Below are 23,179 nucleotides of genomic sequence, written 5' to 3' on the forward strand. Positions count from 1 at the left end.
TAGCTTACTGTCGTTGCAGCTCCTGCTGCTGTTGATGACGTTATTTGTTGCTGTTGTTGTTGTTGTTGTTGCTCTTGTTGACATTATCATGAAATGCAATATACCACAATATCCATCCATGACAATGCATTACTTCTTTCACTTTTCGGGTGCATTTCTCCTATTCAAGTGCTCGAGATGAAGCCGTGCTCTCGGTGTTCTCAAAGTGTCACTGGTCATCATTTTCGAAACGCTCGCCTCTGTCCTACTGCCGCGCGTCCCTCATACTCGCCAGCTTGGCACGTGGTCGGCCTGCCCATCCATCACTGGGTAGCTGTGGATGACGGTCTCGCTCTCTTTGGCCAGGAGCGCGAAGCGCATGACGGGGATGCCCGTGGCGTGAGGCATGTCGATGTACTCGTAGCGGTGGTCGTCGTCGCGGGAATGCCACGGCGCGGGTTTCGTTGGCCGGGTCGGTGTCTCGATGGTGGTCATATACTCGTCATCCTACAGGGATGAGAACGAATCCAATCACCACCACCAACAACAACCAAAAACAAAACCACAAACAAAAACAACAGCAAAAACAACAACAAAACACAAAAAACAAACACCCCCAAATACAATAATAAAACAAATGAATTAAAGTATGAATAGATGAATAAACAAAAAAGAATATATGAATAAGTGACAATTTCTGCTATTCTTGCCTGCGTGTGTACAGGATTGGTCTTATGAACATGAAGACATTTATTTATGGATAAGAAATCAACGATGAAGATATCTTTAAAATGAATTTCGGGATGAAGATCTTTGTTATTATTTTGTTGATATGGATGTCGTTGTCAAATGGTCATCTGTTGTACCCGCGAGGATGATCTGCATGATATCGTTATGGTGCAAACTACAGAGAAAGCTCATTGATTAATGCAGTGAATGTTCGTCACCTCAGGATTCGCGAGAGGTTCGTAATCGCACAACCATGATTTACAATGAGTCCTCCCATTTGTGCGATATGAAAGGAAGAGTTAGAAAATGCTCACACGTGTAGAACTAACATGAACCAACGTGTGTACAATAATTGTGCTTAATTGTATATCACTATTCGAGCTTATCGAACGAACTCCTTTCTTACCGTTATTGTTTTTGCAGTTTTGTTGAGTTCCGTTATTCTCACAGGAATCGTCGGTCTGGTGAATGCCACGGTGTCCCGCAGCGTTGACAGCTCGTCCTTCTTCTGCGCGCGCAGCACCTTGCGCAGCCTGGTCCCGCCCACTGAGAGACCGACCACTAGGAGGAGCCCGACGAACACGCCCACAATAGACAGACCAATCACAGGACCGTGTACGCTGCGTTCGCTTTTCATAAGTGCTGGAAATAGTAAAGGATATCATATAGATGTAGTTTACAAGTAATCACAAGCTGACGGTGAACTCGATTAGGGCTACATTGCCAAGCTGTAAAAAAAACACGCCAAATCAATCTGTGGCTGTGTATAGAAGTTGATTTTTATTCGAGTTGCTGATTTCAAGAACAGTAAAACAGCTTGAGTGAGAACAGGCAATTTACTTTGAGCAAACAGTTTGACAAACTTTATGCTTCGTTCACTTATTTTCGAAATAGAACTTAAACTATTTCTACGTTATCAAGTTACGCTTTGAACGGGAAAACGAAATTTACAACCCCTGTGATCCAGCGTGGTCTGATGTTACTATCTAACAAAAATACTTGTGTTTCTTCAACACTTGCAAATTTCCATGCTTCTCGCTTGAGTATTGCAAAATGAGAACCAAACCAAAGACGAAAAAAGATTGTATAAACTCCTTAAATGCAGCCCACCGCTTTGGTCTCTCCCCCTCCTCCCCCTCTCTCCTTTTCTTCATCTTTTCCTCCCTCTTCCCTTCCTCTCTCTCTCTTCTCTTTCTTTCTGACCAGTGTCTGTCTCTCCAGGGAGGTGATCACCTCCCCCAGGTCTCTCCGAGCCTAAAACTGGTCCTGACAACACCTGGGCAAAGAATGCGGAGAATTTAGTTTGTATAGGAAACACTTCGACGCTTCGAGTAAGCTACTAGTACCTCACACTTTCCTAATCTCTTTGACTAGGCGCATGTCTTCAATACATAGGATTGATTGACACATCTTTGGAGTGATGCTCCGAACAATAGACACTATTTAGTCCTCTTCCATCAACAATGATTTTGATCCAGTATGGGGACAGTGTCTCGGGGTTGCAAGTGGCAATAGCATGGGGGGGGGGGGGGGGATTAGGAGGCGGGAAAGGTCAAAGCCTGCGCAAAGAAACCATGGCTATCAATAAAGCCCAGAAGTCACGTTTTCGCGTTGTTCTATCGCGGGTAATTGTTGGTTCTCCATACCTATTTCATAATATACGAAGAGTTTGTTTGCAAAAATTGATAAGTCCATTTTTGAAGATTTTGAAGTACAGTCTCTGTCATAAAGTACAAAATAATACCTTTTAAATGATATATTGGTCATTACATATAAAGGTACATTTTTGAAGTTATGGTCAAAAGAAGCAAAAAATTTCTTATTATTTTCTTTATTTTTCTTGACCTTTAATCGCAAATATCTCCATTTGGCAAATATGGACTTATCGGATTTTGCGAACAAACACTTCATACAGTATATAAAGGCTCACGTTGGTATAATCGTTACAGTCTTGAGCTAACAATCACAACACCGCAAAAGCATGTCACGATGATCGCGTACAGTATATTGTCAGCTTCTCAGAGATATGATAGCGTTGTGTTGTTGTTGTTGTTGTTGGTAGTGGTGGTCATTGGTGGTGGTGGTGGTTTTAGAAGGGACTGAACAACACAGTCTTTAGCGTAGGGTTCAGCATAAATAAAAATGGAATCCGATGTGTCTTTTGATTTTTCAATTTTTGAAGAAATATGAAATCATCCTTACTCCAAGTACAAAAAAGAACAACAAAATAGAAGCAGATTATGTTCGCACCAATAATAGTTTCTAGGCAAGAGTTTAAAAGCTACCAATATCTCGGATAGACAAGAAACAGTACAACATTTGAATGCTCTGTAACTTCAGTGCAGTGAAAACGTTAATCAGTGAAAACGTTAATCCTTGCTTTACATGTTCTGGATGACGTCTACAATGTTTGCCAAAGTTAAGGTTGAGGAAAACAAGACAAAATTACATAGGAGGATATATTTAAAGTGAGATTCTAGTTGTTTGAAGGAAAGATAAATGGAGAGAGAGAGGGAGGGGGGGGGGGAGAAGAGGTCTCTTTTCGCCTCTTTATACCTGAAACCAAGGTCAGTGCTTGTTTTCAACTATAGTTCATAATTATCTGTTTTTTTAGAAAAACAACATGTGACAAGCGCACTTATTCGAGAATGAATTAAACATTAAATCTCGCCAAGATCTTTTTCATCACTGTCTGACTCTTTAATTGCTACTTTCTGCTTTCTAGGAGCAAATGGGTTTGTTTGAGATTTTGTTCCGTCTTCATTTGTTTTGTTCTTCTTACTCGTTTTTCGACCCTGAATAAGAGACTTCGCGTAGAAGTCAGTAATCTTTATTGTTGTGAGTAACCAACTTGTTTCGATTGACTGAAGAATCAATAGAGCTTAATTACCTGCGGGCGGATCAACCGTAGTGGCGCTAACGTTGTCGCTCCATTCACTTGGGCCCACCCCATTCACAGTTCGTACCTGTGGTGCGTAGCGGGCAAGAGAAGTTCATGATGGAAATGAGTATAGCGCCCTCTTTAGCTCTTTTGCATGATAGGTGAGTATGCCTTCATTAATCGCCTGGATTCAATTTTTATTTTCTTCGTCCACAGAACATGAAATAACATATCATAAACGATTAAAGGAGTCATACCCCTAAATCAAGGGACGGGCCACAAACCAGTCACTATTTCTGTACCAAAACACTAAAACAGATTAAGAAAATGATTTAAAAATACCATACAAGCCTGTTAAAAACTAATGAGATGTCATTGATAATGAAAGCTCTCTCAACAAAATACACCTCCTTTGTATCAAGTGTAATCCGACTACGTGACATTGTTTCGGTGAATATTCAGAAAACATGTGGTAGCCCATTCTGGCCATTAAAATCTTAAAAATTTGAAATGTTGGTGGATCCAAAAAGAAATGTCCAAAAAATAAAAGAAAAATACCCATTTAGAATATCAGTTGCCCAATCGCTCTGTCAAAAGATAACTCTTTTTTAGTTGCCCCGGGGCATCGCTGATGTCAATCCCTCTATTATGATTATTATAATTATTATTATTATCCCTATCATTATCATTATTATTATTATTATTATTATTATTATTATTATTATTATTATCATCATTACTACTTCTACTACTAATATCATTATTATCATTACTATTACTATTATTGTTATTATTATCATTATCATTATTATATTCTATATAATAGAATGACTTGCCTTAAAGATGTACGTGACGTTGGCCACCAGGCTCATTACTCTGTACTTGACAGAAAACGAAGTATCTTCGACTCGAATCGTTGCTTGTTCGGAGCTCGTCACGGTGTCTTCATGTAGATCGGCCATCCGATAAGACAGTTCGTAATGCCTTTAAAGAAACGCAGATTGATACTGTTGTTACACGACTTAAAGCGTAATGGTCGGAAGAATTGTGCGTGTTTCATTTTTGCTTATATGCTTAGCAACAGAAAATAATCGTATAAAAAAGAGCAAGTGCAACATTAAAAACCGTTGACCGAATGTCATTTCTTTAGACAATAGTCATTTCAAATGTTTCAGTACAGACGAAGCTGTCTGTACATAAACCTACATTCTATCAAATTATAATAAAGATACCTTGGTACTTCTTCAAAATCGATGTTTTGTATACAAAACATTACGAAATAAGAATGGACTTTCTCTATAAATATTAAGAAGAAACTGCAAAATGTTCTGAATAACAACTGGCTGGGGTAACAAAACGTTTTCTTGCTGCAAAAATGATGAATCAACTTAATAAAAGCAAGCAAAGCAAAACGGGGTAAACGGGGTATTTCCCCAACATTTTGTGTTCAACGCACGTAACCAGTGTAGAATAGTGTCTGCATGACCGCGTATGGCGGCGAGATGACACTCTCGTTTCTCTTTGAAATCTCCATACCTTTCATCAAGTCTGTGACCCTACCTTATTTTCCCGTTGACATTCGGCGGAGAGGGCGTTTCCCACGACAGCATTGCGCCCTCAGACGACGACTCGAGAACAGTGAAATGGATCGGTGCCGGAGGAGCTGTCGACATAATATCAAGAAATCAGAACGAAAAATTAATTATACGAAAATGTAACCAACGCGTCGTTACTTCGTCACGGCATTTTCCGTCTTTGAAAGATCACATAATTAAACAGTTCTAGAACACGTATACTGTCAGCGGGCCGTGGACGTCACGGAGATCCTCGAAAATTAATAACCAACAAATATTATGGGAAAAAACTACGCAACAACATTTGCCTATATTTGAATAGTCAATTAGCATTCGAACTCTGACCTTCGGTACAAACACAGAAAAAAAAAGTCAGTCAGACTGTATATTGTATAGAATCTACTCCTTTAACGCTTTTCACTGATTCACAAATGAAACTCATGTAATAGTACCGACGTCAGCCAGATACCATGGTAGCCAAAAGTAGAGTGAGTTACTCTTTGAGACAGACTAATTATCATCAACAGTCACCTACATTAAAGTATTCACCTGTGTTGTGGAAGTCCTATCATGCATAAAGGTATAATTGGAATACGTCTAAAGGCTATGTTCCCTTAAGACTCACAGTAACAGTCACGTCTTATTAGCGACGGCCATAACACAAGGACTTAACGATTTGTACAATTTGATGTGAAAATGGTCATACATCCGTACGAAGTTACAATTACAGTTTGATCACACATTATCATAAAAGATGCTGATTGCTCAGTAATAATCCCTTTCTATCCAATACTATCTTAATACAAATCTGTGCTCCTTCATTTTCATAAGTGGCATATTGTTACCTGAAAAGTAATTGTATCATGCACGTCAACTGATTCCTATGAGGCTAATAATCATATCATCGTCAACGTGCTCGCCATTAGTCTCTCTCTGGACGTTGAAAGAAATAACATTGATAAACTGATCATCAACGACAGTTTTCCCGCGAAATTATCAACGGACCTTCCTCGGGCGAGTAGGCTACTGTCTCGGCGCTGCGCTCCCCTTCTCCTGCCTCGTTCAGCAGACTCATGCTGATCATGTACTTCGTGTAGGCGTGCAAGCCAGTTACTATGTGGCTGTTAACCAATGGATTAAACAATCGGTGCGTCCCTGATTCGCTGTAGACCGAGTCGATTTCCCTGTAGTAGATGTTGTAACCAACCAGACCCGACGGACACTTTATTAACGACTGGTCGGGAGCCTATAAGTATAACACAATCGCGAAATACGATGGAAAGGGCTTCAATGATTGATTGCAACTCATTGACAAATTGATCTTCAGCGACGTAAATGAAACCGAGTATTTAATGTGTTGAGTAATAGTTGAGATAAAAATCATGGGCACGTGCATACTCGGTTGGGATTCGAACCCATGACCTCCTGTTTGCTATTATGGACAGGCGTCATATCCACTGAACTGTCTGTCTATGATTCTGATCCATTATGGCAGCAGGTACTTCATATTCGTTCAGATCAATGATTCTTGAGTCGGGTTCTTTTCATTGCAACCGATTGACCGACAAATTGCCCTTTATCGACGTAGTCGAATCATTGATTTGAATGACTGATTGATCGTGCCAAATTGATTTTTTGTTCAACATCTTTAAGCCGATGAAAGAATTCTAAGGCATAATGAACCCATGACAACATGTAAGAACGAATTATGGTGATATTGATCATAACATACCTGCCAAGCCAAACCAAACTGCTTTGGAAATTTGATGTCACTGGATACAAGGACTGCAGAGGGCTTGGCGGGAACTGAGGGATTAAAAAAAGAGAAGAGGAAGAAAAGATAATAAACACATTTTGGCTTCATTATAGAAACTAACGATAATTACTGTATGAGCTACACCGTTATAATCATAGCGAGTGCTTTCACATAAAAAATCAACATCAAAACAAACAAAGAGACAAACAATCAATCAGATAAATAAAAAAAAAAATACCAACCTTCACAGTTTGTCCGGAAAGTGATGAAGGGACTAGGTGGTCCCTCCCCGCCGAGGCCCTCCCGAACTGCTACAATGCTGATGTCGTACCATGTATGGGCGCTGAGACCTCCCTGCACCACCGAAGTGCGCGACGACGGAACTCGCTTTCCAGCTTCCCACGATCCACCAGTATCGTTCCGTCGATACACCACGTGGTACGCCACTAGAGGCGGGTCGCCGACGGAGTTCGCCCCCGCGGAAGTCCACGAGTTCCACCTCAAGGTTGCGCTCTCTGCAGTGCGGCTGCTAACGCGCGGTGTTTCGGTTAGCGCGGGAAGAGCTGTTATTAGTTTTGAAAATAAGATATTATCTGTCACAATTGATGTTTTTGTCATCAGAGGGAGGCCGGAGCGTTGTTTTGATCACATTATATGTATGAAGAGGTTTGTATCATTGAAAGTTACAATTACTGCAGCTACGATCGACTGTCAAAACAAATTCTCATCGCTAAATATTTGGCTGTTACCAGGGTAACTGTAGTTGTAAGTGTTTCTAAAAAAAAGTGGTGTCTGTTTAGACATCTTTTTTCCTGATATGTATACGATAGTCTGAGTCACGAAATTTCATTGCCTGTTTTTCAAAGTACTTTGTTTGAAGTAGGTCTACTATGATGTACTCTGTGTTTTGATGAATTTGATACGTTTGATGAGACATATATCTCAGTGGGGGAAAACAGTGGTTACTGCGAGTTTAAATTGTTGGAAATTACGTCATATAAAGGAATAAAAGCCAAATATATCAGCGTCATAACACTCACTAAAGGTATCTGACGTGGTTCGAAAATGAGCCAGGATGGTGTTGTCGGCGCTGACGGCGACGCATCGAATCGACTCATCGATTCGGATTCTATTCACGCCAAACCTGACTATCACGGAGCTCGCCCTGGCGCGTGTCGTGATGCTGCCAAGTCGGAACACACCCGTGTCGTTTCGCCCCTCGGTGCCACGGTACAAGAGGATGGTGGAAGCCGCGGGCAGGTGCGCCAGGTCCACAGAGGCGACAGTGCAGTTGAATAAGGCGGTCTGTCCGGCGTTGATCCGCCTGGTGGTGATGCTGACGATACCTGTTGATGATAACGGACATGAAATTTCCTTTCTTGTTGCATCTTTATCCCTCGGATGTTACTAATGTAGCTTGTATTATAGCACTCGTTTCGAGATATCAAAAACGGTTTGAATAGGAAATGTTCCAACCATTAAGATATTCGACGAGGGGGGGGGGGGGCTCAAGTTTACTTGGCATATTAATATTGTACTAAAAGCGATGATCGTAAAGACTTGAACTGACCAATGACGAATGTATCATTCAAAAACACCGAAAGAGCTGACACCTGACTGAAAGACTAATAATGATATATCTGTCTTTCGGTACAGTGCCCGTGAGATTGTGTGTTCAACCGAAATCCAGTATGTAGGATATCTTATCTGTGCAATACGCATACTTGATATATTATTCAACCATTCTGCCAGTATTTTGCAAAGTGTGTCCTGAAATTTGCTGTTTTAGAAACTGATATCAATATCATCATTAATGTCGCCACAGGAACAGAGGTTTGATAGGAAATAACTATCGTTTCATCTTTCAGTGGCATACTTGGAGAAATTCACCACCATCGATTCAAAGCGTTGCCAAGCTTTACTTTGGTGATGAGTACAACAGCATTCTGTAATCCACCACTTACCAAAGTGTAGATTAATTATTCAAAGGACGCTATCAAATGTTTTGACGTGTCATCTCATATCTTGTGATATTGTTTCGTCCCTACCATCTATCTTCATGACGCCCCACCCGGATTCACTTACCTGCTTTGCACGTTGGCATCAGGTATCTGTCGAAGCATTCCCCGGAGCACTCCCCGGTCTCCGGGTGGCATGACTCCGACTGACATCGACAGGTCTGCGTGCAGCCACGCCCAAACGATCCCGGCTGACACTCTGTAAACAGATTGGCCAACCAAGCAACAGATCGAATATATTGTAATTTTTTTTTTCATCAGTATGACCTTATATCCTATATGTGACATAGCTTTTAAATCCATCCATATTCTAATCAAAACCTTGAAGTGTCTAACCGTAGGAAATGAAATTGTGGTTTTTGGCATCTTTTATTTTTTCCTTGGCTACTAAGGATGCCTACCAGTCTCTTTCAGTATTGCTTAAAAATATAGGTCAAACCCATAGTTGTAATAATGTCGTAATATGACGTCAGGCCCTGTAAGCTGTGAAGTTGTATGTAAAAATAAGGAGGCTGTTTCTTTTGGAGACGTCCCCTTCTATAACGGCAACATACACCAATTGGGCGCTCCTGTAGATGAAAAGCCCAATGTAGCAGTTAAAACCACCGTTCACGGATTATTAATCTGTATACTTAGGCATTCTGGAGTCACAAAAGCAGGTGCCAATTCTAACAAGTCGATGTCATTACTAGGCGTCTCAAATTAATATGTTATGAGAGATACTCAGTACGTTGAGCCCACTTTTCGAATCACGTTCCCCCTTTCTTTCGTTCTTTTTTTTTTTTGGGGGGGGGGGGGGGGGTAAAGAATTCAATGTTTACATCTTCAGTGGGATGACTATTACATGGCAACAGTGGTCCCAATAAAGTAAGTCACCCTATATCTACTTCTATATTATGTTGTATTCAATCCAGTATAGATGTAACGGAGCACAATTATGCTCGTCACACTGCTAAAACTGCGACCTATTTTGTTTTTCAGAGTCGACGCTGTAAACATATAAACAACATTAATAACAACAAACCTAAAAGAATTTGATAGGCGATGGAGCGCTAAAATGAAAGGGTGCGAAACCTCTCATTCAAAGACAGTTTTCAGAGAAAAGCCTTTCAAAGAGTTATGGCAATATTCAATCATGCCAATACCTTGATGGGTTGTTGGACAGGTGCTGTCATCTACTCTCATCAAGCTCATATTTACATTCACCTGCCTTTAAAACGGCATAGCCACTATACTTTGTCTATTCTATTTAGCCTATAGCAGCTGACTGCTAAATTACTTTTCCTCGTGTTCGGAGATAAATAATTGTGCACCAGGAAATTGGAAAAGGAAACGCGCTGCTGTTATCACAAATGGTACACACTCACGTACACACACTCATACACACACACACATACAAACACACACATACATTCCATTTAATACATATGTTACACACAATACACACATACACACACACGGAGAGATACAAAATATGGTTGAATTAAAACAGTACTATAGCTGAGTATATATTACCTCCTTCGATAAATAATAATGATAATTGTGAGTCTATATTGCGCAGTTTCTATGAAGAATATTATACTCAACGGTGCATAACAATATGATATAATCGAAAGGGAAAAACCCAAATAGATTAATGAAAATTTAACTCAAACTAATCTTTAAATGAAAATCTTACAATATAATGAAATTCAATCTGTTTTCTAGAGAGATTACGGGTGGAGTACTGCAGAATATGAGCAATAAACATGCAGGGAGAAATTAGTTGTTAGTAGCGTTGTCATAGAACCTTTTTTCACTGTAATTTTAAAACCTTGATGTAACTTTTACAAAAATACTAGTTTTCAAAAATTATCATTATCATTGTAATCATTGTACTGTCTGCCGTATTCTGCCGTAGTCCCAACCAAAACACTGTAGTCTCAGTGGCAGGTCCGGATATCTGAATGACGGTAATAGAGTAATCTGTTTCAATTACGGATGATAAAAATCACAAGATAGTTGAAACTCACCCGAACAGTATTGATGTCCGCTGTAGACAGCATAGCCTGCCTCGCACCGCTTCCGCGGGCACCGACCCGTCACCTTGCTACAAGCCGCGTCCGATTCGCAGTGACATTTTCGAAGACAGTTCGTCCCGTAGTAGCCCCGTGGACACCTTACTGGTACTGGGGTACCAAGAGAGAAAAAGCGCCAAAAAAAAAAAAAAAGACACGAAACTATAGCAGGTGATTAAAAACAATAAAAGGGTGTGGCTACAATCTATTGAAAGGAAAGCCCGCAGCAGCGAATCAAATGATTATAAGTATAGAAACAATTCCCAAAGATTGAGATAACAAAAAAAAAAAGATAAATTCCTGATGCAAGAAGCACCGAAAATTTTTCTAGAGAAAGAAAAAGGTCGATTATTGAGCTGTATAGAGTATCAAAGCGTGATGTTATAGCCATTTATCGCCATAGAAACTGGTTCGAAACAACCTCACCTGGCCCAAATGTTTATGCTCTGACCTGGTTCCAATCCACGGTATAAGAAAAGACTGTGACATCACCACTTGGACACTCAGTAGCAGATCATATCAGTACAGCGGAGTATAGGACAAGTGGTGATTGAATTTAATAGCCCCCTTGATCGAAAATAAGCCAGTTCGACGTTCCAGTTTGCATATGAGCAGAAAAAGGTTATTTGTACTGGTTTTAAAATTCACTGAGATAAGCATCTGTGATGCGATGGTTATACATGTAATCCTTGTTGAAGGTGCCTAATCAACTGAGAAAAATGAAAGTCATTAAACCCGTGAGCACATGAGCTATCTCCGAACTGGCCGACAGGCGGAGAACTAGTTGAAAAAGTGCATCAAGGCTGTGAACTACCAGTCCGGAATTATTCTAGACCCGAACAAGGCCTATCTAACAACTAGGGCCCGTTTGATTAATTCAAGCAAAATAAATTGCAGAGATATTAATTATCCTTTTCAGACAGAAAGTTTAAAACACAGTTGACGTCTATCGCAAAACATCTTCCAGTGGACATCATGGAAGAGTTGAGAAATCAAGAATTTCACACGGCAGTACGTGACTTACCCTGGCAGTTTTCGCCCGACCATCCAGAGGAGCAGCCCGATGGCGAGCCGAGACATCGACCGGTGAATCTGTCGCATTGCCCAGAGGCACAGTGGCATGTCTGCAGGCATCCCGCGCCGAAGCTGCCCGCATCGCAATCTGGAAGATATCGTTATGAGCACACACATGATAGATATCCACTTTCACCTTAACCATGTGTTACTAGCAAATGATACAACGTCGGGACTTCAATAATTGATTATGCTAAAACCTTCAAAATATCTAGGCACAGCCCGCCGGCACTCGGGTACTGCTGATTTTGATAACGGTGTTCGAATCAGCTCCCTCCGCATTCTACACTGCATTGTACAGGAGGGCCACATCATCAGTACTATCAAGGTAATGCGATGTACCCACATACATTTCTGACGCCAGATCTGACTTTTTATGATAATGAAACTGCTGTATTTTTTTTTTTTCACGTGGGCATGATTATCAACAAAATGATCAAGTACGCTGAACTTTGTGTTAGAAGAATTTCACAATTCATTCAGTTCATCTATGCAGAGGTCTTTACGAAACCAAAAACGAAACGAAGCGAAGCGAAACCAACAAGATATTCGGTACATTGTTCAAACCTTCATTGAAGGTGAAGTCGACAGGGTTGGAACATACATAATGTATTTCCACATTGATATAGCTGCTACATGCTAAAACTCCTTTAAAAAGCTACGAAGATAAGGAATCGTAATACCATTATCTGCCTGAGAAACAACAAGCCTTTACAATGTTCCTGGAAGAACTGCGTTTTTCTTGTTTCTGTACTTGCAAATGGACCTCGATGCATATTTTCCCCCACCATGGCGCTGATTGCAGCTCATATGAATTTATCACTGTACACGTCTCCTCTCAATTACTCTACGAGAATACTTTCACTTATAAAGTTCTTAGGACCATGTGACATGTCTTTAGATTCATCTGATATAACGACAGGATTCATACCTGTGTAACACTCGAGTCCCCGGAAACCCGCGTTGCAGGAGCAGCCGTACGGATCGGGCAGACAAAACTGACTACCCCGGCACCCCAGCGGACCATCAGCGGACGAGGAACATTCGTACTCGCACAACGTGCCGAAGTGGTTGTAACCACATGCTGAACAAGAAATCAATCAAACGAAGCCAGTTACTTACAAAATGTTATGCTGTATGACGTTTGGAAACAAAAAACAAAACAAAACAAAACAAAACAAAAAAACCCAGAAAAATAGAAAAGATAATAACATTTATCGGCCAAGCAGTAATACGGGATGTTTTTCAAAAATTGGGTCAAGTTCGCAATACAAACCTTTAACTTCCTCCATATCATAGTTACATCAGATATAATTTCTTTAAACAGGATAAAGAGAAAGTTGGTCTATAGTCTGGTAGTTTCACAATGCTTTTTAAATTTAACAGCTTGAGAAATAGAGGTATTGGATCCACAACCTGCCCAACGCGCATCCGGTTGATAACGACATCGGACTATAAAACTTCTTCAAATGTTATAGAGATCTCGCGCGGTTAGAAATGTGATAAACACGATCTTTTTCGGGATTATGGGAGATTTGACACTAGAAATAGCATGACGTTATCGTTACCTCTTTCGCAGTTATTTCCCATGAACCCCGGAGGGCAAACACAACGGCCCGTCACGTGATCACAGACGCCGCCGTTGAAGCACATGTCGCATATACCCGTGCACCGTGGAGGGCCCCACCTACCAGTGGGACAGCCTTAGAAGAAAAGAAGAAAGAATGGTGATGAAAATGAGAGATCAAGGAGGGGAAATGGAGACAAGGGAAGGGGAAGGAAAAGAAAAAGAAGTAGAAGATGAATTAAGAAGAAGAGAAGAAGAAAAAGACGAAAAAGAAAAGAAGACGACGATGAGGAAGAAGAAGAAGACGATGAAGGAGAAGAAGAAATGAAGAAGAAAAGAAGAAAAGCAAAACAAGAAAAGGAGAAGAAGCATCAAAAGATTTCAAAACCACAGAAGAGTTAAATGTTTAGTCATTGAATTCATCAATCCACTAAAAATGCTTTTTTTTTCAACTTGCATCGAGAGAATAAATCTCTTTGTAATTGTTTGAACCTGGCAACATTGTTCAGATATGAACATTGTAAATGGTAAGAAATAGAAGAACAATGTTCTTTGCCGATACTTTCGATAAATTTACTCTCCACTGTATGCAGCACAGAAATAGACCAGGGTAAAGTTTCAAGATATGAATCATCACTTTTACCTACTACTGCCAAATCGACCACTGCAGCCACTGACATTTGGTTACTGTGAAATAATTGTATAACGTTCCTCAGTGTGAATTTCTCTCTTCAAATCTGTTATTGGAAATAGCAAAGCCAGCTAATTCGCTCGTAATTTGTTCGGAGAATGACACTTCGAGACACAGGGATACTTACACCTAGTTGTTTTAAAACCGTTAGTGTTCATGAGATATTTTGATGCTATCATTGTGAAATCTGAATTGATCTGGATTTCGTGTAATTTTGACATACCTCGAACTATCAACCTCATAATGCCGTGACGAGCTTGATTTCTTTCATTCGCGTAGTAGCATTCATAGATGCCGCCGTCGGACTCTGTGATTGGCTGGCTGAACGAGAGGCTGTCCAATCCAGTGGCTTCTACGATGATGTCCCCGCCCCCTTTGCGCCACTGCACGCGATTGGTCAAGGCGTCGGCAGGGCTGCGAAGCGTCATTTCTATGACAACGCCAGTGTCTCCGAGGTTGGCGATCTTAGTGAAGCGACCGAATGCAGGAATGATTTTCGCTGCGTTTAGATGAAATCAATATAGACATGAAACAGTTTAACTCCAAAATAACTCCAAAAAGGTATTGGAAATGTATAAAGTGATGATTATATCAAAGTAATGCATAATGATCTTTAGCAACTGCTTTTTGACATTCAATATAGGATCCTTTATCTGTTAATTTCCTGCAATAAAGCTCTTTGAAATTTACCTCGTACTGGAATCTCAGACTGTAATGCTCGATTAAGATGTCATGATTCCATGTATCTTTCTTCATTTCACTAGGTTGTCTGTATTCCCGAAACAATTCTTAGAATGATCATAAGAACTGAAATTGATATGAATGTGAGCTTGCAAATGACAGACAATCAAACTCAGATAACTCCTCCCAATAAAAAACACCCTAACATACAAACGAACAAACACACAAACTAATCATATGGACCACCGTGAGTTAATGTTGTTAACTTCAGATAAGACATAGATAAGATTATACACAAAATACAAAATAAAGAACCACATCATAATAAATACATGCAAGTACATGAAGCAACCAAAATAATGTTAATTCTGAAACCAATGGTGGTTATAATAAATTTGCCTCGGTAAGTAACATAGTAGGCCTATGTCCAGAACTCGAGCGCACTTCGCACTTCAGAAAGTTGCCAGCATTTAACCAGCTATCTGATTGAAGGTCGTGTCCTGTTCTCCCAGTTTTGCTATAGTATATTCAAGAAGTCGAATTCCTGAATCTTATTACACCGAGTGAAGCGCGGGCTATGTTTCTAATCATTAAAGTGCAATAGGAAATTTCATTGCCCTGCGATCAATCCCGTGTAAGCCGCACTCTCACAACCGCCCACGCTCAGACCATTGCACAGTAAGATGAGGGCAGCAAGGTTGTTGGCAGGTGATTTGATACGGAAGGAATAAAACAAAACAACAAAGTAAGTTCGAAGGAGGGAGGAAAAGAACGAGAGAGAGAGAGAGGGAGAGAGAGAGAGAGAGAGAGAGAGAGAGAGAGAGGATGTCCTTTGTGTAAAGTGCACGCAAGGATCCGCTTTAACCCTCTCAATGCACTCAACTCCGGACTTTTGCAGACTCACCGTAAACCTAAGTCAAGATAGTGACTTGCAATACGAAACTTTTACACTTTAGACAAGTGTTAGACAACTGCATTTCGGGAGTTCACTTTGTGTTCCAAAGACATACTGTGATACACATTCATGGTAAAGAAATAGAAAAATATGTATCCTATGTTCTTTGACCTTGAGTGCATGAATATCTTGTTTGCTCTATTGTTTGTTATTTATTATGGATTGCGATGACTCAAACCAAATAGATAAGAATCTGTCCTATTTCAGCTTCGCGCTGTCATTAGCGGATGCTGCTGCGGTAGAAGAGATGATGCTTTCGCCGGGCGCACTCAGCTGAAATAAGCGAAAATGAACAAATAGATTGGACAAAAAAATTGCAAAGTTGTCTGGTCTCGAGGGCACACAGAGTTTACCTATCTCCAGAAATCTGTGGCCTGGATAGTTAAAGCATCAGTCTCGATTGTAGCGGTTGTACTTTTGTGTTATTGCCAACCGGCCTCAATCCACAAACCCTACACTGCAAAAAGTCCGGTGTTAAATAGTGAACACCGAGCTGGTGTTAAATTTTCGGTGCTCGTTTATGGTGTTAAATTAACACCTACGGGTGTCATTTCCAAATTTTTAACTGTTTTTTGAAGAGCTTCTTAGTAACTGCACTTCTTGTTGATTTTTAATTTAAACAAGACGATCAAGAATTTTATATTAAAATACTAGATTTTTGAAAAAATGTGAAAATAAATTTACACCAAAGTAACACCAGCTAGTGTGATCCCTTATTGAAGCTGGACGGGTGTTAAACCATTGATATTAACACCAGCAAATATCAAATCAACACCATGTGGTGTCATTTTTGAATTAACACCAGTACAGTGTCAAAATAACACCAGGTACAGTGTCAAATTAACACCACGAAGTGTCAGGTGAACACTTTTCAACACCATCACAGTGCATTTTTAACACCTGTGGGTGTGGTCTTTTATTGAAGTTTGATCGGTGTTAGATTTAACACCCGTGGTGTTAAATCTAACACCGATGTTTTTACAGTGTACAGTTTTTATAATGATGTGCCCGGAGCAGTCCTGTTTTTTCCTTTGGCCAATTGATTTGTGACAAATAATGTAACTAGCATGCAATGATCAATGTAACTAAGACTTGGTAAATAGACAAGCAATAATAATCAATAACGAGCATGTAACTGTGGTTTATTGTATCTGCGGTTGTGCAACCAAGGCTGCAGGGGTAATGGGTCCTTTTTCAACCAGATATAATGATCACAAATTAGCAGAACGTGGTCAGTTGTGATTATAATGGACGAGTTAGAGGCTATTTGTACGCAAGGCGCTGTGTTCTTTATCGTAGCCATCAAAACTTATTTCCTTTATTGGTTTTAGACAATGGTATAGAATTCACCGTTTTTCATAATTAAGGTTCACATCCTCGTGACAAGTAATTTTGATAGTGCCTACTGTCAGCATTACTACCGACAAACACAATTTCTATCTTCAGTTACAAACATGTACGTAATTAATGAGCTTTCTGTCGAAATCTATATGAGACATCAAAACAGACGGTTATTTTGGGAATTTTTGACTCTTGAACATGTAATCTATCAACAAGACCGAAACCGATCAATTAAGATTTGTCTCGAGTTTGCTCATTATTATTTTTCCCACATCTGTCATTAATGAACTTATGTACTTTTGAGGGAACATTAACTTCGTTCTTGTGTGTCACATTCGATATGCTATTTTGAGACATGTTGGCATCCATGCAGTTTAACCACAACTTGTAGTGAGGAGGAAATAAGCGGGGGAGGGCTATCCATAACGATTTTAACAGAATCCAAGAAGAGGAGAGTATAAAGTATGTGGGGGTAGAGTCGAATATGTGTGTGTGGGGGGGGGGGGTGGGAGGGGAGGGGAGGGAATGGGGGAGGAAGGGAGTGGGGGAGGGATGAGTTCGGTGTGGGTGCTACCGGCTAGTAAAATGCCCAGAAGATCTCACGTAAATATGGAAACTTGTGTAGATTGCAGCATTGTCTTTATAACAATCACTGATGATAACATTCGGTTATGCGTCATGTCGCTGATAGCGATCAGAGAACCAGAAGTGTGAATTTTCGGCGGTGTATATCAGGAAATTACATTTTGCTCATGGTCACAGGAAGTCAGAGAAAGAGAGAGAGAGGGAGAGATTTAGGCGGTGCTTTACAGAAGTCAAGGCCACCACTGACGTGGCCAAAAAAAAAAAAAAAAATCAACGGTATTATCATAAGGAACCTGTCATCTATAATCTTTAAATGCCATGGCAACAAGAATATTTCTAACCCGTCTGTAGATAAAGAACAAAATAGACAACAGACAACAAAATTACTGTCACCATTGTCATGGTCAAAGTAATATCAAGGTCATGTCATTCTGGAGATTGTCATAGACATTAATTGCTTCATTCGTTTGTCTCATTTTGTGCATACGATTTAGTATCAGTTTTGTATCGAAATTATTGGGCTTCAGCGTTTTAACCCTATTCCACCAGGAAGTATATGTTGCCAAGTAAGTCATTCAGTGTGAATGTCTGGGTGTGAATGAACTGGAAAGTATGCTTCAAGGCATAATTCATCATTTACAGATGAAAAAACAACAACAACACAGCATTAGTGCTTTAAAAATACTTCTAAAATGTGAGTTAGGGAAAGAAACAACCACTGTAAAGATTTGAATCGGTAAAATCGACGTTAAGTATTGTTAAGTATACAAAATGTGAACAATAGTTATGATAAGAATGTTTCCAGACTAAACCGTCTACAGTTACTGTTTATTGAGAAAAATACAGGTATCTCCTTATATTTTAGGCTTTATCGCGAAAATTTTATATGATAGGATGTTTTGTGGTACTACAGACCTACAGATGTGCATGGAATGTCATATCTTGAAAATGTTTTAAATCACTGTTCCCAAAGGTAACAGGACTTTTCAGCTATAGACTGATCCATCTTGGCAGGAAAACTGCGATGTCCCATGCGCGCCCGGATGGCGAATGCATGATCTTGTTTACACGGCTCGCGCCTGCCGTATTATAGGTCATATATCATGCATTCAGCATACACGTGCGCAACTGATGGGACACCGCAGTTTATAATGGCGGGTGTTTTTCCAGGTTGCATTGGTCTATACTTACGATCAGACGTGAGGAAGATTCCAATTTCGGTTGTCGTGTCCCTGTCAGTTTGCGCGCCCAAGCAGTAGAACGTTCCGAAAGCGTCCATTCCCTCTGACGTCAGGTCAACCGTCAGGCCCTGCGCGCCTAGACTGGTGCTGGCGGGCTGTGACGACGTGCCCGTTGTGGGCGCGTCGCGCGTCTGCGAGTAGCGTCCAGTGGTGACGACGGCAATACCCGCGTCGGGCGGACTGAGGTAGCAACTGTAAGAAGCCAAGCTCAGATCTGCGCCCAGCGGATTGACTACGCGCATGGTGAGTCTTACGTAATGGTCAGAGCCAGCCAGGGGACTGAGCGTTGCCGTCTCAAGCTGATCGCCATCTGTCCAATGGAAAAAAAAAACCCCAACAACAACAACATACACCTGAATATATCAATTTAAATGTGGTGATATCATCAATTTACTGGTATGATATATTATTTGTCATGATAATTATGACTATCTTTATAATCTCAAATATCAGTATTGGATTCCTACTGACAATAGAGCGATATACCATGAGAAGACTTCGCCATTTCATAGCGGAGGAACCTAAATACACAAAAATATTTGCCATTCATATATACATATCGTAAATAACGGTGTATTAACCACACCCCCTTTTTTCGACCGGCGGGGAAAAGATTAATAATACCGCCCGCCGGATACTGTCTTGCAACGGACAGAGGTACTACCGACATTGTTGCTTGAATTGAGTGAAATGTTTACGGAAGAAAAAAAAAAATGTGTTGATTTTTGTGTCATAAAAGAGAAGGAAATAAACAGTATAGAATGCCAGTCAGGCAAGCTGAGCCGTAGGTTGTATACATTAGTGAACATTGCCTGCGCGGCTATATGCAGGCATGCAGTATGTATTGGCTGTAAAGGTGTATAAGCCGCATCCTGAATTTTGGCCTGTTTCAGCGGGAAAAAGTGCGGTTAATACACCGTTATTTAGGGTATATACTATTCAAATGTCACAATTTTAATCTATTTGCATTCATATCAATAATGTGTCATTTGATGTGACTGATGATGTTGCAATGTTATGACAAGGTGAATAAATCGCACCCTGAATTTTGGCCTATTTTAGCGGGAAAAGTGCGGTAAATATATAATACAGTTATTTAGGGTACATACTGGTGTCACAATTTAAAATCTACCTGCATTCATATGAAATAAATGTGTCATTTGATGTGACTGATGATGTTGAAATATGACAAGGTGTATAAACCGAACCCTGAATTTTGGCCTGTTTCAGCGGGAAAATTGCGGTAAATATAACGTTATTTACGGTACACTAGAGTCATAACTTTGTTCTAACTGCATTCAAATCAAATAAATGTGTCATTTGATGTGTCTGATAATTATGTCGCAACATGTTTCATATTTCCATAAGTAACAAGTGTTTCCTTGTCTCCTAGATTAAGAGCAACGCGCCAGTTGACTTTTTAAATTAATTCAATTATCTGTTGTCGTGATAAAAAATATTACCATGCTAGTAAAACCTTCAAACATAATATGTTTCACACTAAAGGGTATAGATCTAGTCATCTACGGAGTTTATCCTTTTTAAACATTATTTTATCAACATTTTTCATGGCTTGATGTTTAGATAAATGTTTGAAAGAAACTGGTAGCAGCTTGAAGGATCTTAGCGCTAAGATTTTCATAAGATGAAAACATTGTTTAGCAAAGCATTCGAAAAGCATTGATGTATACCTTGAGAGCAAAATTACGTTAGGTTTGACTTCTTTATTTATCCCCCCACCCATCGTCTTGTTGGTGATGACTTTAGAGTGTTCAACTCTACATTTTTCTTGGTAGTTTTAGATGCCACTGACCGAAACCGACTTTTTAATGTTTGACATCGAAGGAAATGGGCGGAAAGAAACCGAAAGACGGGTATTTCAAAAATGACAAAATCATGACGTATTTCAGTAACATAAAACTAGCATTCACAAGGAAACGGTGAAAAGTTCAACTGAGGGTGGGGGCATAGGGGTAGGAAGACACTGGAAGATAATAACTCTTCCTTATTACTCACTTCTCATCAAGACAAAGACATAGTGCCTCCATTGAAACTTTTGATCTGCTTTCACTTTAACCCATCCAGCCCCACCACAGCAAAACGCAACTGGTTTTGTGCATAAATGGGTTGGCGATGGAATAGATTGATTTGAAGGTGCAGTTCCATATCATGCTCAAATTTTATTTGATGCATGCAATAAAATCTTTATCAGGGACTAGAATGGAAGACGTTAGATCACAATATTTTAATCTTCATTTCATTTTCATTTCATTTCCGACAAAAGTATACAATACAATACAATACAATACAATACAATACAATACAATTTGCATATAAACAAAATAAAGAATACACTGTGACTTTTGTATATTCAAGTTTTATGCTTTTGCATAATGTTTCATATGGTTTCACCAAATACTGGTAGGCCGACTGGTTGAAACATAATGTGTCAATAAGCTGAAGAGATTATGCCATTCACGTACAACTCTCCTATTGATTTGAGCACACACACACACACACACACACTTTAAAATATACATTTAGAAAAATATTATATTCTGTGGATAGATCAGCAAGTAATGCCCTTAACGATAAAAGTGTTTATTGGTATGTTACTCTATATAATATATCGAAGAAAGGCAGAAAGGAACACACACACACACACTTACACACACACACACACACACACACACACACACACACACACACACACACCAAGATTTGATGAGAAGTATACAGTGATAAAATGCAAAGGACAACAGGTCAAGAGCCTGGTTGGCTCGGAAGACTTGAGTCTATAACTTCCGAAGAATCATTTATGGATGACCGATCCTAAGAGGTAGAAGAATGGATGTTTGTAGCCTAAGTTGTTGTGTTGTATGTGTGTTTACGAAGAAAGTGAAAGTGGCCTGGGAACTTTCCCTTTTTTTTCTCTCTCTCTCATCGTCCGTGCTTTCGTCACGCATGGTAATACCGAAACCGGCCCGTCAACAAATTCAACAGAATGCTGTCATGACTCACCTCCATTATGACGTGCCGTTGGTTGAACCGGAAGTACAACCTGCCGCCGAGTCGGTTGCGCCGGAAGTGGACCCTGCGGCTGGGTGGGTATTGGTACGTCGGGCTGTTGGGGCTGTTGGGGCTGTTGGTTGACGGGCTGCGCGTCGGGATACCACTGGTAGAAGTCGTAGTCTGGGCTGCCGAATGGCGAAGCGGACGCGGGATTGGCATACGCGGAGTCCCAGTTCAGGTCTAGCAACGAGCAAAGAAGGTTACGTAGAAGCTCGCTCACTCCTTTAAAGTTCCACTTTACATTTCAGAATTGACTTTTATAGTGTAAAAATGGTAAAATCAGACGAAGAGAAGAGGAAGAAAACTACCCCCAATGATAAAGGTATCGTCAATATCGGACGCATTATCCAACAGTTGTAATGTATTTCAAATATCACATGTCTTCAATGATTACACGCAATAATGTCGTTAACACACAACTCTCTCTATGGTTTGTACACACACACACACACACACACACACAACGCTCGGACGCACACGCAAACACACGAATAATCTGAGATTATTATCATTATCTTTTTTTCTTTTCTTTTTTTTTGGCGGATGCTCTGGTAAAAGCAGCACCTTTCCCCTGAAAGTCATTGTTGTTAGGTTTTTACAAGATCACGAATCTAATGCGGTGGATGCATTTCATTCTGGTTTTATTTCTCGTCAAAAAAAAAAAGATATGAGATTTAATGAGGATTTGGGGTACAGGTCAGTGGGATACTTGATATGATGACTTCTTTATCTTTGCAAGTTTGAGTACGTGGTAGTGAATGATTCATTTAATTTTGTGAAAACGTTGGATACTTTCAATTTTATAATTTCCTTAGCTAAAGGTCCGATTTCGATGGATCCTGCAACATTCTGTTTGTCTGACTCTACTCTATTCATGAAAGCCAAGTCTAACATGGCGCGGAACAAAACTTTAAAGTCGAGTCACGTGACCGGAAGTAGGAGGAAGTCGATGCCTTGTCCATTCTAGGGGTTGAAATT

General features: G+C 40.1%; 1 protein-coding gene across 1 annotated transcript; it reads right to left on the minus strand.

Moving 5' to 3' along the window:
* Window positions 1-261: 261 nt before the first annotated feature.
* Window positions 262-23,163, minus strand: LOC139734297 (tyrosine-protein kinase receptor Tie-1-like). The gene is made up of 18 exons (XM_071645091.1): window positions 23,127-23,163; window positions 22,151-22,381; window positions 19,080-19,439; window positions 14,550-14,825; window positions 13,637-13,771; window positions 13,000-13,152; window positions 12,019-12,156; window positions 10,950-11,105; window positions 9,005-9,136; window positions 7,960-8,265; window positions 7,162-7,482; window positions 6,896-6,969; window positions 6,169-6,409; window positions 5,150-5,252; window positions 4,426-4,573; window positions 3,599-3,674; window positions 1,157-1,350; window positions 262-486 (listed from the first exon to the last, which is right to left on the minus strand). The coding sequence occupies exons 1-18, from the start codon at window positions 23,161-23,163 to the stop codon at window positions 262-264; spliced, it is 3,306 nt and encodes a 1,101-aa protein (XP_071501192.1).
* Between the last annotated feature and the right edge of the window lie 16 nt (window positions 23,164-23,179).

Source organism: Diadema antillarum, unplaced genomic scaffold (assembly GCF_040938485.1).
Source record: "Diadema antillarum isolate AM-2024a unplaced genomic scaffold, OU_Dant_1.0 seq00000522_RagTag, whole genome shotgun sequence".
NCBI classification, from domain to species: domain Eukaryota; kingdom Metazoa; phylum Echinodermata; class Echinoidea; order Diadematoida; family Diadematidae; genus Diadema; species Diadema antillarum.

Coding starts and splice junctions, on each gene's coding strand:
- LOC139734297 (XM_071645091.1), bottom strand. CDS start 23,163: ATGGACAAGGCATCGACTTCCTCCTACTTCCGGTCAC. Junction 12,157..12,999: donor GGGACTCGAGTGTTACACAG/GTATGAATCCTG, acceptor GATATCTTCCAG/ATTGCGATGCGGGCAGCTTC. Junction 4,574..5,149: donor AATGTCAACGGGAAAATAAG/GTAGGGTCACAG, acceptor GTTTCTTTAAAG/GCATTACGAACTGTCTTATC.